The following is a 17,726-nucleotide window of genomic DNA, read 5'->3' as shown; positions in this document are numbered from 1 at the left end:
AACTTTTCGAGATTCTGCCCAACACTTGTGACGGAAACTTAGCCAATCATTACTTAACAGGTTTAATGAACTGCACTCTGTTTACGCTTTCGAATATGGAAATTAATTCACAATTGTTCGCTGAAAACGTCGCGATGTTGCGCCGGACGATAAGATAAAAAGACATTCTTGCATTGGCAGGAGAAGGGGGACGACTTTGTTATTTGGAAAATTTCCAATTCTGCTTAAGTAGATGCCTCAATACATTTCAATGATTGGCAAGGTTAAATGCAATTAAATATTTTTGTAAGCAAAAATTTTGATTTGTAAGAAAAAATTCTCAACGCTGGAAATAAATTATAGACGGTAAGGCTACTCTACCATAAAAACACATCATTATTTTTAATAATGTGTTCGTTAATTGATATAAAATATACAAGTCAAATATTTAAATAATTAAATATGATATTAAATAATAATAATAAATAATAATAATATTTAAAAATAATAAAAATAAATTTTTGTTGTTGCAATATTTTTATGGAAAACAATAGGTTATATTAAGAAATTAGTTTAGTTCAATTTCGTCAAAATGGACGTTAAAAATCAATTTAATATAAAATTTAATTTTGTATTATATAAAATATTATATGTAAAAATATTAATACTTTTAATGACAGTAAAATTATGTGACTTAGAAAAAAAATGTTTGAAATTCTGTTAATTTTATCATTTGTAATTTATTTTGAATTAAATCTTTTTCTTGTAGGAAAACTTTTCGCTGGCACAATACAACTAAAATTTTTCATTCTAACAGTTTGAGTAGCGCAAGTAATCTACGCCAACTAATTCGTACAGTTTTATAAGCACAAGTAATATAACGCATCTAAAACTGTCGTTATGATGAAAAGTTTATAAAACTAAGCTTTTGGAGACTTACCGACGTATATTGTTGATAGCGTACATAAATGTACATAAGCACATGTATTGACAAAGGGTTACCAATACTTTTAATCTTTTATTAACATAAATTATCAAACTCTGCAAATGTGAATTTACATCACTAATAGGCTAATATAATGAAAGATATACCATTAAATAAATATATATACAATGAATATATATTTGTTAACGTAATTGAAAATAAACAACATTATATATTTAGTTAGTAAACATAAATTTTGTGCATATAATATAAAAAAGAGTGACACTACAAACATATATATATAATAAATACAATTAATTTAAAATACATAGAGTAAAGTAATTGCATAAATTTTTTAAATAGTATGAAGAAATGATTATTTGATTATTATCACATTTTAAACATTGAAAATTTCATAACTAATTAAGCATTAATTAAACATACAGTTGTAAAACTTAAATAGTTTTTTACTTGGCACATTATAACATTTATATACATTACTCCCATCTGCCACAAGATTTTGATTGCTTGTACTGGTTTTGCATATAAGCAATTTAATAAAAACAAATTTCAATTATGTTTAATTTTTCAATTAAAAAACACATATAAACGATCAACAACTAGTTCAATATTAATCAAAAGAATTTGTTTATAAAAATAATTTCGTACAAGAATTTTATAAACAAATCAACGCAAAACTATTCTGTTCTTAGTTCTACACGAAATCACAACAAAAGACTAAAAAGAATTGGCAACTCTGTCTACTACAAATATAGCGTTTCTTAACAAAGCTTGAGGTTGTCATGGTAACTGTCAACTAGACGAGGTTTTTAGTGTTTATTTTTTGCTCACGTAAAAAAAGAAGTTGGAAAGAAGGCGTAAGATGATTAAGCACACAATTTTCCCACTTCCTAAATTAAGTTAAAAAAGAGCAATAAAAAATTCACAAGCTTATAACAAATTACAGCGTAAATAAAATAACATAACACGAAATGAGTTTAGTACGACTTTTGCGGCCGTGTTGTGTAAATGTGCCAAAAGACCGGGAGACGTCCGTTAATTCTATTTATCGATTTTAACAAATTAAATTTTTTGTAAAATTAATAATTTTTTTCAAAGTGTTATTTTTTGTATATTGAAAGCAATGGAATACTTACAGCAATTTTATGAGAAAATATTTGGTGATAGCAACGGCGATTCGGGTTGGGGTGCCGGCACGTGAGTTGCTAAATATAACACAAAATTATGATTTCGTAATTAACCTTTTTGTTTCTACTTTTATGGTTAATAATTTGTTTAGGCCGCGGAAAGTTGTGGCTTTTGGAAATGTTTTATTAGATCGCACAGTGCAAATCGCAGATTTAGATATTCTCGATCGTTTTCAACTATCAATGAACGCGAAAGGCGAACTGAGTGTGGAGACTTTGAATTCACTAACAGCTGAGATTTGCGAGAGGTTAGCGACATTTTAAATTTGTTTTGACACTTTTCGTTGGTTACATTTTTGAAATTCTTATTTAAAATTATTAAAATTAAATTATTTTAGTTCAAATTGTATTACAAATCCTGGAGGTTCTTCCTTAAACACAGTACGCATTTTGAAAAAATTGGGCACAGAAGCACTCTTTTTTGGTGCCGTTGGCGATGATAAATACGCAGAGGAGTTAAGGGACAGACTGCAAGATTATGAAATTGATGCCAGGTAAGTAAAAAGAATAATAAGTGGAAATGGGAATTCAAAAAAAAATAATATAAGGAATTAATTATATATGGAAACGTTGCTTATACAACATAGAACTATATAGAATTCACATATATATATGATATGAGTACTGTAGGCACTTTTATATTTGTTTATATTATATGTGTTTGTGCTATCTTTTAGCACTTAATACTTATATTTTTTTTTAAAAGAACTTCAGACATTAAAAATTCAATTTATTATTGTTTATCAATTTAATCCATATTTTTGTATTTTATGATTTACGATTGCATTCAAGGTCTTTTAAAGAAGTTCATATAAATGTGTTTAATCCTCACAAATGAAAGCACTTCATTGTATATGAATAGATTGATTAAATCCATAATTCTTAATTAAATTTATTCTTGAGTGACTTTAAATACTAGCATAGCATAAAAGCGTCGACATATTTTGTTTATAAATAAAGATTTATTAAATTTTGAATTAAAGTAGAACGAAGTGATTTGCAGATTTTGAGGTCAGTGAATTATAACCAAATTAAAATATAAGAGAATACGTAGTATTTACATATTCACAATGAATTGCGTAGAAGAGGTTGACATTATTAAATTTTATCTTAAGAAAATTTAAATGGCAGGAAATACATATTATATGAGTAACCACGGTAGAACTAATAGAAGATTTTAAGTTCAGTGAATTGCATTTAAAAAAAATTGAAATGATAATGAATATTCAGTATTCGAATATTTTGGAGATTTGATTTTATTATATTATTAAAATGGCAGGATTTACGTAGTAATCGATTATTACCTGTTTGACATTGAAAATCGAGTATTCACCCTAGAGTTTAAAGAAATTTTTGAAACCAGTAAATTTTACTTCAAGAGAATTTGAGAGGGAAGAGTATATGATATGCTAGTATTCGCGCAATTGATCTATCTATAATCAATTGGGGTTTTTCGCTCAAAAAAACTGCTAGCAGATTATTACATTTAAGTTTTTAGATAAAATATGAACTGATATTAGCCGAGAGTTATAGTAGTTCAAAATAGTTTGAAGATCAATTGAATTATATAGTAGAATAGGTGAGTACTACTTAAAGATTCTTGAGCTTTATTGAATAAGTATAATAATAATAAAAGAATAGATGAACAATAATATCTAATAGATATCGAACAATTTTTTCTTATTTTCGATTTCTTAGAAAAGCAAAGGTCGGTCATAATTTTTTAACTTTAATTAATCTTATCTCTTCTAATGCACGTAGTTTGCATTCGTATCTCAAGTTAAAAGAATTCTTTGTTAAATTTTAACTAAAGCAATTTTTGCTACTGCAAAATTTCTGAAATTTCCGACATTTTTTACTCATATTTCTTTTTTTTTTTAAGAAATGCATTTACTTTTGCCTCTATAGTCAAATACTGAATCTTTACTTTATTGCATTTTAATGATGTAATTTATAAGAGTTGTAAAATTTATATTTTTGTGTACTTAAGTAGTTAAACGCATGAATACATTTAAATCTGGAATTAATAATGTGTCAATATATATGCACATTCATTACACGGAATGCAATATTGAATTAGTAACCCAATGTGGTTTTACTTCCCAAATAGGGTTCCGTAACTAAAATAACCCTGATTATATCACATACTTTTACATATACTACAAATTATGATAGAAAGTTAGTAGTTTTTTAGTAAAATAATTTATGATATTGTTGTGCCCCACATTTTCCTGTAAAACAAACATGACAAAATTCAGATTTAATTTCTTGAAAGGCAATGAGAATTATTAGCACTCCAGATTGAGTGTCTCTGGCTTAGATCTCTACTTCTCTTTGGTAATGCAATTTAGTAGATGACATTTCATCCTACATAATGGCATTTATATGAATATTTGACAATATTCTAAAGTCCAGGCGCTGTGATTTGAGAAGGGATTTCTTAAATACTGTGCAAGTTCCACTATGTTTCAGTTGTAGAGATAACTTGCCTTAAAGTTGTGGCACTCACGAAATCTAATTCTTTTTGAATGTGTAGTTATGAGGAAGATTGTAAATACGTCTTATAATCCATTTATGATTCACTCAAAAAAGTCTTAAAAGTAAATTAATCACTAGGAGGCTTTAAAAATCGATATCAGTAGAAGCCATTAAAAGGTGTTTCATATGTACATTATTTAATTTACATGTTTCTGATACTGTTTACTAGATGTTATATAAAATATAGTATTACTTATAGTAATAGTAATATAGTATTACTTGTTTTTATATACAAACATATAAATAACAACATATTTTACATACATATGTGCATCACATTTAGTATAGTATCAAAATAACTTTATTGTTTATAACCAATATGGTAATTGTTTATTTTGTTGTTAATAAGAAAAGTCCCAATATTTGGATTAACTTTTTGCTTAGTCACTGCTCGCAATATCAGTCTTGCTTTTACCAAAAAAAAAAAAGGAAATGTAAATCCCCAGTTTGCATAAATACAAACTTCATACAATACGTATTTAGCTTTGCAACCGAAGATGAAAATATCTGTTAAAAATTTATATCCTATCTGCTACGAACTCAGTTCGATTTGCTAATAACACAATTAACAATAAAATATCTGTGCATCATAAAAACCTGACTCAGTTTCCATAATCGATTCAGCTGGATCAGTTTTTCTCACGTACATTTGCATAAAGTAATTTTATTGCACCATAACAGGCAAAACTATTTTCATAGCGTAAAAATCTAAATAAAATCCAGTTACTAATAAATGTACGTAGGTATATCTAGAAAAACCCCACCGGTTTTCTCGTTCATTGCTTGAATTTGTTTGAAGTGCAAATATTTGATGACGTTGTGTGCTAGAAAAAACAAACTAAGCACACTTTAATTAGACAGTTCGTGCTAAGTCTCTGACAATAAACGCCTCTCAGCTTATGAAATAAACAACTCACTATTCTTAACCATTTCCATAACTACTTTCAAATGACAACAAATTATTTAAATTAATTCAAATTGAAAATAAAAATTTATTTATAATTTTAGAATTGAAACGATCACAGAAACACCCACAGGCCAATGCGTGTGTTTAGTATACGAAGATAAGACAGCGCTTTATGCGAACATAGGCGCTTCAGCAGGATTCTCCATAGATCTACTAAAGCGTGCTGAGAAGGATGAGAATAAAAAATTCCTACGCTCCATCGAACGCAAGCAAATTTTGTACATAGAAGGTTTCTTTATACCGAAGCGTGAGGATGTCTGCGAGTACATAGTCCGCAATTATATACGTGAAAGAAGACGTTTGGCCATTAATCTCAGCGCCCCTTATATTGTACAGCGTAATTACGAGCAATTATTGTACTTAGCACGCAATGCATACTTTATATTCGGTAACGTAAAGGAATTCGAAGCATTTATGGAGAAGATGGGTTGTAGTAGTCTAGAGAAAATGGCTGAAGAACTTATACAGAGTGGTTTAGTTAAGATAATTGTGATTACCAAAGGAGATCAAGGTGTTCAAGTTATATCGAATTATATTGAAGAGCTTGGTGAACCTGGTCCAATTGTATTCAACAGCTACAATGCGCCACGTGTAGAGAATGTTCTTGATACAACCGGCGCTGGAGATGCTTTTGTTGCTGGCTTCTTACATGCATGGCTTGAGAAACGTTCACTGAGTGAATGTATACGTGTGGCTACAGATGTCGCTGCGCAAGTCGTAACACAGATTGGGTGCAATTTACCTGAATAGTTCCTTAATAGAATTTCATTAGAGAACTTCTACCTCAAAGTAGTTTAAGTAGCGAGTGAGTGAATCACTTTGGTTGTTTAACCTTTAGCAATACATTTTGAATCTCAAATGATATTAACTTATTTATTTATTTATTTATTCTCACACTATTTCGCACAAAATATTTACTTAATTTAACTTTATCTCACTCATAATTATGTTGATAAGCTAATTATTCATAAGTACAAATGAAACATTGTATACGATTTATCTGCCATGTATCTTGAGTAATGAATGACACAGTTGCTATTTTTATTAAAATAAATTTTTTTTATAATTTTATTTATTTGTTATATTTTTAACTAAAAACCATATTTAAATTTTTTGTAAATTTCTAAAGCGTTATTTTTTATCTATTTATTTAACAGCTAAAGTTGCTATTGCTTTAATACCCGCCTGACATGTGGGTGAAATTATCTTGAATTGTAGGTTTTGTTTAAAAATAATTAAATAGAAAAATACACGTAATAATAGCAAATAATTATTAAATTTGTTTGTAACTATTTTGCCTGTTAGAAATGAAATAATATGTAATAATAATAATAAGATGCATTTGTAAAATTGAATTTCTATATATAATTATTTATTTTTTGTAAATTAACTTCAACTGTTAAAATGAATGATAATGGAAAATTAATGATTGAATTATATTAAAATATAAGTGATATTTTTATTATAAACTAAAGTGATAATTGTTATTTTCAATTTTATAACAAAGTAAATATTTTTAGCCATTGAGGTTATTCTAAAGCATACTACAGATACATTACTCCATAATCTTAGCAATAAAAGCCCCTGACAGCATATATCTCTGGTGATAAATCGAAAGTTATAATAGATTTAAAATTTAATAAATACAGAGTATTGAATCTAATTAATGAATTTTATATAGGATACTAAGTAGTTTGGTACCTTTATAAATTTAACCCATTTGTATGTAAAACAGTTCCGTTTTTAACAGAAATGTAATTAACATGTTTTGTAGTTATCAAAAACTTTACGTTATCGTAAACGTGGATGAATAGGTTATATTATAATGCCTTAAAACCATTATAAAAATTTTTTATGAATTTACTGTAAATATAGAAATCAATTGTACAAACCTAATATTATTTATGATATAGACACATTAAATATTTAAAATTTTTGAACAAATTAAGTTAAATTTATAATCAACGCAATGCCAGTTGGTGCTACTTCCTTTACAATAACAAAAAGATTACGCTTATAACAGAAGCACACGGTTTTCCTCGTTGCATTATCGATCTCTTGTCGTATCATGAATACATTGACTTCTACAGTAACATAGATAACATAAGTGATCTCGACTAAAGGGAAGGAAGCCGTCAAGTTTTTCGGCATTGTTCCAAGTTGACTTCAATCAAGATCCCATTCATCCTCAATAAACGCTTCTGTCTAAGCACTTTCACACTTCCTTCACTCAACCATATCCTTATCTATGTATACGTATTTGTAATTTTTTTTCAAGGCGTTTTTTTTCTATGGATCTCATCGGGAACAACGGCAAGAATAACTAGAGGCGAGGGATTTCTACCCTCCATGCCGAGTCAGCATCCATTTCAAGATTGCGGTTGTGTTATAGTAAACCTTGCAACAAGCTACTAACTTATATTTCCGAGGATGTGCAGCATCTTGTGCTGCAGTAAGTTTCCTTACTCGAGAGAGATTAGGATATAGCTACGTACTAAACAGTTACTTATCAATAATAAATACGAACATTCCCAATGTTTGCTTCAACTGCAGCTCTACTTCATATCACGCTTTTCGGCTTCTTTGTTGAAGTAACATAAAAAACAAAAAGAGTTAGGGTGTACTGTGCCGTCTCGTTGCAGAAATTGATCTGTTTCGTATTTTGCATCAAACGCAAAAGCTTTTCGTCTTACTACTGACGGGTATTCTTTTCAAGATTACGTTTGTCTAATAGCAATTTTTCCAACAAGCAAGAACTTTCCTTGCTTAATTGAGATAAGGATATGAACACATGTTAAACGGCTACTAGTCACATATAAATTCATCCACATATGTGAGCGACCCCACTTTAAGTCGCAATTTTTCTTTTACAAATGTACACACAAATTTAAATCCGATTGTTTTTGGCTCCGTCCCGTAAGAATCCTGCAGTCGTACCCAGGTTAAATTGAATATCACTATCTGTATCAATTTCCTTACTCCATATTACTTTCTCCATACCCATCCCCATTGTACAGCATCTTCTCACCCTTTTACGTCGGTTGTCAAGATCAGGTCGGCTTTAGGTCATAACACAAAGTTTCGATTTTTTGCGGACAATCTTGCTTAACTGTTTTCGAACTTCTTTTAAGCGCTTCTGTGTTCTTTAGAACTTATATATTTAACGACATCGTGCGATTAGTTCTTCCTCACAATTTTAGAATTTATTGTTCTTTCTTATTATTATTATTGATATTGGATATGGCACTTCGATCGTCAGGTCTTTGGTGACCCCTTCTGGGCTTAGAATATGTCTCAAAGTTCTGTTACTTCGATAAAGAGTAGCACAGAACCTACTTTACAGAGTTTAATTGCCTCTTCCGTAAGGGTATACATTCCTATTGTATCTCTTACAAAAGAGTAACAAAGCTACTAGTGGAATGTACATGCAAGTAAGTTTTTCTAAATATATGTATATCTTATTTATTCCATTTACTTTTTAACCGGAGAAAAAAAACTACGATAATTAAATCTAAAACAACAAATATTAAGATGAGTCAGTAGATGAATGTTTTGGGATGATAACTACACCCTTTATACATAATTTAAAAAGTTGAACACTCCCACATTTATTTAACACGAAGTGACTCTGACTCAATCATTCCATAGAATATGAATATATTGAATAAGTGAATCTGACTGAGCATATTTGAATAGATAACACTTATACAATGGAAACCGTGTTTTGAAGAATTGAAGATTAGATAAAATGACAATTTCAATTCTTGAAAATGTTTATGTTAAATTAACATTTAAAACTATTTAATTTTTATCTTTGTACAAATTACGGGGAAGCATCTGAGTTTTCATAGAAATTATAAAATCAGTAGTATGTATTGTATCTATAATATTGTTGGTGAGTTTAAAATAATATAGATTATCATAGACTCGCTAAATGCAGTTGGGTACTTTAGAGAATTTACGCCGTGTCGAAGTGCTTTTGCTCTCTTATCTCCAGGCTTTCAGTTTTATGTGAAGAATTTTATTTTCTATATACCACAGTGTTTTCATAATGTTTCCAAGTGAACGTCTTTGGACAGTTGACATCTGTTCATTGCTGATTCTGAATAGATTAAGATTTTCTAAAGTTTACTAAAAGAACAGTCCTTGTTTTGAACCCTTGACCTTTCTTAGTGTGTTGTAAAAATTGAAAAATTTATCTTTTTAATTATTCGTAAATTTTTTTTAAATTAATTTTACTTTCTCTTACTTGTAATGAGTTTTTTATAAAGTTTATCCCATTCACGTGCAAATAAACTCCCAGAAAAAGAACCTTTCAATTGTTTGGACAGTGAATGTTTGTCCTTTCGTAACGCGAGGTACTCATAACATAAAAGGACTGTAACCATTTTGTTACATGAAAAAGGCCACTGATTTCGTTGTCAATTATACGTTATTAATTTTCCATAATGAGTTTTCATGACTGTGCAATGACAGGACACAACAGGATACAATAATGGAACGCCTTTCATTGTTGTGTTTGGTAATCAATGCAACTCGCTGACCAAAGTAATTAACATCAGTTTCTGATGAATGAGCAGAGTGCATTTCAGTGCATTTAATTGCACTCATGGAAAGGTCCTTACGAAATAATATTAGGGGATTGTGAAGTGCTCGATAGTATAAGAAATTATTGCAATAATAGTTTCATGCTATTGATAACGCGGATTGAAAAATGATGAATGGAAGAATTACAATGAATTTAAATTAAAAATTTTTAAAGTTGCAAATTTGTTGATATTTCAGTAGTGGAGTGTAGTAATTCTTAAGAGTACTTCAACTATATTCTATTCCAATGGTAAATGTTTTATTTTAGTTTAATGTATTTATTCCTTGAAAAAGGCAAACTTGTTTCTTCTGTAAACAATTCTGTCAGCTGCAACTGACAATGTTTGTAATGCGATTTTTTCATTCATACGTCAGTCCTTTCCACTTCGTATGACTCTCATGTGCATGTAAGGGCCTAAGAGGCCTGTGGTGTGGAGTTGAAATTCGCCACATTTGGCAATTTTTGTGTCAATGTTTGCAGAAAATATTTTTCCAATTTTTTTTCCATAATTGCAAACAGTCCACACAGGACATTCAGGACATTCAGTGTTGCCTGCTGGACGCTGTTGCCTGTTGTCCTATAGTCATTCTTGTTTACTGTTCGGGCAGAACTTAACGTTTTGAAATTTTATGCTCACAGTACTCGGATGTGTGTCCTTTGGCACAGCCTTTGTGCTTTTTGCGGTATAACGCTTGAATAAGTGGCATTTTTGTCATATTTTATTGAGGGTGTTTCCAGGCTTTTTATTTGGCTTTTTATTTTTATTTTTATTTAACTTTGTCATATTTGCTGAGGCTGCTTTATTTCTGAGTTATTTGCTGTTGTTACTTCGTACCAATTTTTTTTTTGTTGCTGTTGTGTCTCCGAAAATTTTGGTTGGTGCTTTATGGAACACATAAAAAACTTGACAACAACATTCAAATAACAATTTATTGTTAGCATAATAACGCAATGTTTACCCACTTGTCTAAGGATAATCCGTCGTAATTACGAAATGAGTTATTTTTTAACAATTCCTCAGTGCTCCAAAAGTTTTAATTTGTTGGCTTTAAGGATTTAAGAGTTTTCTCTAATAAAAAAATATTAAATTAAATATGTATGTAATGCCTCACGAAATAATTATTTGACCATAAAGTTAGGTTAGGCTGAAGTAGTGGCCTTGTACAACAAAACTCCCTTGAGCATAAATAATAATAAAATTTCTGTTGTTGTACCATGGTTGGGATATTATTCGTATGCCAAACCTACAGCACTACCCAAGAGATCTAAAGCAATTCCAAAGCATTAAATACACGAACAGCATCCTTTCGAATAAAATCAAAATCCCTAGACAAGTAAAAAGAAACCTATTTGACAAGCTTATAAACTTAGACACGTTTCTAATTTTAAAGGATATCAGCTCTATCTGGTCAGTAAAGAAAGGGGCCTTAAAAATGTTGAATCTTTTACTAACCAATAATAGACTTTGGTACTTTAGATGAAGTTTCCCCTTCAGTCAAAAAATAACAACCCCGAAAGAAACAGTCAGAGGATAGATCAAATCTTAATGCATGCTTTACTAATGCGGGGTAAAGTCTGTTAGTGCTGATACCATAGTACTGAGTTGCTTTCGCTGAAGTTGAAACAGTTTAGTGTTTTTCAATTTCATCCAAATGCGTCGTTTGATCTGAAAAGGATGTTTATCTATTCAGGCTTTCATTACATATCACAAAGAAGAAAGAGAAAGTGCATACCATGTGCCTGGGGAGTGCTCGGCACTGATGCACCAGCGGAAAAAACACCTAGGAGGGTGTTTCATCGATCATAAGGATTCAAGTCATGGAAAGATGGGCTCTATACTGTCTTTCATTAAAGAAATCGGACTTGGAGAGAAACTCTAACCCGAGTAAGGGGCATAATAGATCTTTTAGGTCGCAGTGCACGATTCCTTCTATTAATTAATAATAATAATTAATAATACATGTCACAGGCATTTTATTTAATTGTTAGTTTAGTAGTTGGACGAATACCAATATTCCGAAACAGAATATTTATTCCTGCTTTAGTAAGTTTGTCTGTTTTCAAGTTGCCCGAAAGATGTCTGTGTTCTTAATGCGTGGACATGAATAGATGAACAGGCAGATGAACAGATATTAACTAGAACTTTTTGTTCTGATATATACGATTTAATCTGCATTTAATTCACATTTTGTAGCAAACTTTTGCTACTAGTCCTCTTCGATTTTACTGATAAGGCATTGCTTTTAAGTTCATCACATCTAAAAAGTGTTTTTACACCGGTTAGGTAATATTACCTGATAATATTCTATATATGGTATGTATAAACCTTCGATTTTAACGCAACAAGAAATTACAATCGACATTACTGTCATTAGGCTATCAATTTATTTCTTAAATTGAATTTTTACAAAAGCGAATAACACCTGCATTGTCACAAATCACAGTAATTTATACAAAAAGGACACCACATAAGATTGAGTAAAAATGCAAATAATGATACATCAGGAACCATCAATTAGTGAAAATGTTCTACTGCTGCGATTAAATTGCCCTCCTTGTGGCATTCTTAAGTGTTTATTGCCAAATGAATTCAATAGCCTCCAATTGGTATCGAATTTCATTGCAAACAAATCACAATTTGGTTCCAATTAACGCTAAGCACCACTTAAGTAGTATTTAAGGAAGAAGAGTCCTAAACAGAAACTCACAAACAATCAGTGCGAGCAACGAATACGAAGACTCGAAGTCAGTTGAAGTGCGCTACACTTGAGTATATCCGTTTCCGTTTCGTTGACGCTATCAATTGTTTTTCTTGTTGTTTTTTGTTGAGCTGCCAAGAAGTGAAGTGCCTGAAAATGCCAAAGCCGAGTTTAATTGAAGAAAATCCGGTACTCTCGATAAATGTGAAATTGTGGAAGTTTTTATCCGTAATTCTGAAGCATAATTGGCATGTGTATGTGTTTGTGGCGCCCGTCTGTCTCATGAATGTATTGCAGTTTGTCTATTTGTACCGGGTATCCGACGATTTAGCTCCTTTCATACTGAATATGTTTTTTGCTTCAGCCATATTTGATGCATTACTGCGTACGTGTCTCGTTATCTACAATCGGAATAAATTCGAGGCATTCATGTTGGAACTGGCAAAAATGTATCAAGAAATTGAAGTGAGTCTCTGTTTTTTTCTACGCTATATCATATTCTTTTGCAAATTAAAGCGCTTTCAGTAAAAAATTAATACCTTATGTAAACAGGAAAGTAATGATGCTTTTGCTAAAGGCATCCTAAAGGAAGTGGTAACAGCAACGCGCAGGATATCAATTTTCAATTTAACAGCTTCCTTTTGTGATATCGTTGGCGCGCTTCTGTATCCGCTTTTTAGTGAGAATAGAGGTGAGTTTGAGGTTTTTTTTCGACTCTCTGGTTATTTTAATTAAATATAGCATGAAATTTCATATACGCATCCTTTTGATTACAATTCATTTAAAAAATAACATTTGTATTCAAAAATGTATACCATTGTAAATTAATACTCCTTTTATTTTTAATTTTTTTTTTTTTGAAAAAAAATTCATTGCATATCTAACATATTTTAATATTAATTTTATATAAAAGAAATTTAATATTTATGAAACTTTAAAAGCATAGAATAACTACAACTAAAAGCCTTTCCTTTTCTTTTAATTACTCAATTTACAGTGCATCCTTTCGGTGTTGCCGTACCGTCGGTAAATATGACCCAGACTCCTGTTTATGAAATTTTTTATATATTACAACTTCCCACACCGGTGATACTGACGGCCATGTATATGCCATTTGTAAACCTTTTCGGAGCTTTCGCCATGTTTGGCAAGGCGACACTAACCATTTTACAACATAATTTAAAACAAATTTGTAAGGACAACGAAAAAAGCGAACATCAAATGTACGAGGACTTGATAGCATGTATTTTATACTACAAAAGGATTGCTAGGTAATCAAAGGCTAATTAGCAGTGTAAAATACAAACAGTCTCAAAACAGTTTCAAATGCTCAAATGTCCTTACAGGTACGTAAAGGACTTCAATTCCTTGGTTACTTATATTGTTTCCGTGGAATTTCTGCTATTCAATTGCATACTCTGTTCTCTGCTGTTTTGCATTAATATCGTAAGGCATTCCATAGATGTCTGAAATGGTATTTCTGTTGAATTTGTTTAATTAAAATCTATCTGTTCTAGATTAAATCTGCAACTCAAATTGTTTCTGTGATTATGTACATATTCACAATGCTCTATGTACTCTTCACGTACTATTGGTATGCCAATGAACTTTTAGTGGAGGTAAGTGATTACTAGGCACGAGCATATCCTATTTATCATAGGAATATTTGTGAAAATGCTATATACCTGCCATAAATGAATTAATTTCTCATTTATGTTTTTACTATACATATTTTTGTTTTAATTTTTTTTTAAACTTTCCCGCTTAACAATGTAGAGTTTGAAGGTTTCGGAATCGGTATTCTCCATGCAATGGTACAACGCCGACAAACGTTTCAAGAGCACAGTTTTAATATTTGGTGCTCTAACCCAGAAGCCATTACGGGTAAATTTTATATAATATTTCTTATACATTTAATATACGAATGGCTTATTTATAATATTAAATTTTATAAATTTTCCAATTTATAGCTAATGGTTGGAAACGTTTATCCAATGACTTTGGAAACATTTCAATCTCTATTGAATGCCTCATACTCGTACTTTTCAGTATTGCGTGGAGTTTACAATTAAATCAAATTTTTATTATTTTTAAATGAAATCTTGCACCGTTTTGTGTTGTATAATGAAGGGAAAACAAACACTCTAAAAATACAAGGAATTTAAAAAGGATTTGGAAGGATGAAATAGTTATATCAATATTTGAAAAATTTGTTTAGTAAAATAAATTAGAAAGTATCACTAAAATACGATGAGTATCAAGCAACCACATATTTGAATTAATTTATATATCTATAAAATGATTAAAATGTTAATATATAGGAACCTGCAAAGGACATGAAATAAACTCATTCGGAAGAAAACAAACTCGAACAGCATTATTTGAACTTTATTTATCAATAATTATTCAATCAATCAAACAAACGATTGTCTGCCATTCGAGCTATAAAGTCAGACGGTCGTTCTTTTAATTTGGTTACACTTCATATTATGCCTCTGAAGTAACCAAGACCGATCAGTTAACAAATACAACACTGAAGAATATACCAGACAGAATCGAAATATAATTGAATCGGTAATGGGTTGGGTACTGAGTTGACCATGTAACTCACAGATAATTGAGAAAAGATATGAAATTAAATAGAAGACCAACTACATATCAAAAGACTACGAGGTAATTGAGTAAACATAGCTTAGAATAAAGTAAAATAAATATGTAACTGAGAGTAGACCTAAGTCTAGTAGTGAAAAGAAATGGCTCAAAATTTATGATGATATATACAAATATAAAATAATTATTTTACTAGTACTAGTATAACATAATAATACACTATTAATAATTTATCAAGCATAGGGTTTATACTTGCATACATCCTAATATTCTTCTTCTTAATACTCTTCAACTTAATATTCAAAATGTATGCATATGAATACTATATATACAGCTACTACCTCTGAAGAAAAACAATTTGAACAATAAAGTCTTTTAAGGTATTTTGTAATATATACTGAATTAATTACTACTACTGTTTCTCTCTTAGTGGTGCATAGGGCTTCGTTTGTCTTATATGGATTCAATTTATTGTATTATGTAGTATCGATGTCTGAAAACTGATCTTGGAGGTTTGTTAAAGTAAACACTTTACATTAAAGATTATTTCCATAAGACTAGGGAAGGCTACATCATTATTTATAATAATATTGTAAAGGTTGTTCTGACATTCTATTATAAATATTAAAAATTCCATCATTGATGAGTGCTTAATCAAAAGTGCGCAGAAAGATTGACTAACTGATGTATATACCTATATAATATTTATTTAAATTGATTACAGAACTAGGATTCGTGCTATGCATCTACATTGAAGCTATTGAAGAAAAGTATAACGGTTTATAGATTTAATATTATTTGTGGAAAATTAATTAAACTTTCAGATAATGATTCTTTTCCTTAGTTAATAGTCAATGTATATACTATACATCAACAAAGTAACTAAACATTCGTTATAAGTGCTTCGTTGATTTAATTCATTTCCATCACAGCATAAAATCCATTAGAAAATTATACGTTAATATTCCTAAAACAATAACAATCACAATTGTAGCAATAATAACAACAGAAATTAAAGCAACAAAAGAAAATTGTTGGCCAAATGAAATCTTCAAGACTTACATTGATTCTTCATCATACCATTTGGAGTAATAAAAAGTTGCCGCAATCGTAAATTCTTGCAACAACTTCGATTTTCAAAGGAAAAGTGAAGGTGTTGCTGGATACTTTCCAGTCTTCAAGTAGCAATTTGCCTGTCTTCCTCCAGTTTAAAGACACTGGTTTCATTCAGGTCTAGTTATGGCATCGTTTGCAACATTGTTGCATTTATTACAGTTCATCGTTTGGCACTCGTTTGATATCTGGCATTTAGTATTCCAATCCAAAGAGGCAACTATGTAAATAATTGTTGTTGTAAATTTAATATCACTAATGCTATCGCATGATACCCGGCACGTATCTGGTTCTTTTTATAATAATCGTAAACAATACCATCTCCGAGATTGCCAAGAATTATAAACGAGTGGAAGCAATGGGGCTGACTGGTTTGGATTTACTCAGGCTCTTAACTTTAGATCTAAAAATTGTTAAGTGGGCAATTATTTAATAAATGGAGGCACAAACTTTGTTGCATGACGCATTCCTGCATATTTAATGTAGTAGAAAAATAAAAAATGATAACGAGTTAGTAATAATTTGATATCGTTTTCACTATATCGTTTTTGTCTATGATCAAAAGAAATTCAGTAGATATAATTATGATGTTGTAAGGGCAGTTTAAATTCAGAAGATTATATTCATGAAAGTTGTCTTAGTTTTACAAAATTTCACTTACAATATCCGACCTAAAAGGTGCAAGAATCGTGAAAACTTGATATGCCAAACTAGCCGATATTCAGTCACTTCTTAAGCTAAAAACGCTGTCCAATAAATTAAATACGTTCTAGATTATTGGTGGACTATAGCTTCAGAGGCAATCAGACGTTTCTGTGGCAGGTATTATTATGCACAAAAAACATGAGTGGCCACGTTTAGATTCTATCGATTCTACTGCATAGTGTCGCATAATGACTTTTCAATATTTTTTTCGTCTCTCTGTGGATTTGACTAAAGTTAAGGTTTGGGTAAAAATGTAAAATTGACCAATTTTTTTGATACTTGTTTCTTTTAAGCTTCAAGATTTGAATGAATCATGAAGAAAGATGACACAATGTTAACTTTTCTAAGATTATTGAAGTAGAAGATGAAGTACAAAAATCCTTAAGAGTAGAGT

The 17,726-nt window shown here is 30.3% G+C and overlaps 2 protein-coding genes across 2 annotated transcripts; both read left to right on the top strand.

Annotated features, from left to right (window-relative positions):
* The first annotated feature begins 1,616 nt into the window (after positions 1-1,616).
* On the top strand, positions 1,617-6,906 carry LOC119682667 (adenosine kinase-like). Its single transcript, XM_038096157.1, has 4 exons — positions 1,617-2,122; positions 2,205-2,360; positions 2,451-2,606; positions 5,659-6,906. Exons 1-4 carry the CDS (start codon positions 2,049-2,051, stop codon positions 6,365-6,367), a joined length of 1,095 nt encoding a protein of 364 aa, XP_037952085.1. The 5' UTR covers positions 1,617-2,048; the 3' UTR covers positions 6,368-6,906.
* A 5,800-nt stretch (positions 6,907-12,706) lies between these two features.
* On the top strand, positions 12,707-14,976 carry LOC119683946 (odorant receptor 43a). The gene is made up of 7 exons (XM_038097841.1): positions 12,707-13,369; positions 13,457-13,595; positions 13,902-14,175; positions 14,251-14,350; positions 14,422-14,523; positions 14,681-14,788; positions 14,875-14,976. Exons 1-7 carry the CDS (start codon positions 13,061-13,063, stop codon positions 14,974-14,976), a joined length of 1,134 nt encoding a protein of 377 aa, XP_037953769.1. The 5' UTR covers positions 12,707-13,060.
* Positions 14,977-17,726: the final 2,750 nt, after the last annotated feature.

This window comes from Teleopsis dalmanni, chromosome 2 (assembly GCF_002237135.1).
Source record: "Teleopsis dalmanni isolate 2A chromosome 2, ASM223713v2, whole genome shotgun sequence".
Taxonomy (NCBI): Eukaryota; Metazoa; Arthropoda; class Insecta; order Diptera; family Diopsidae; genus Teleopsis; species Teleopsis dalmanni.
This window is presented reverse-complemented; position numbering and strand designations above follow the sequence as displayed.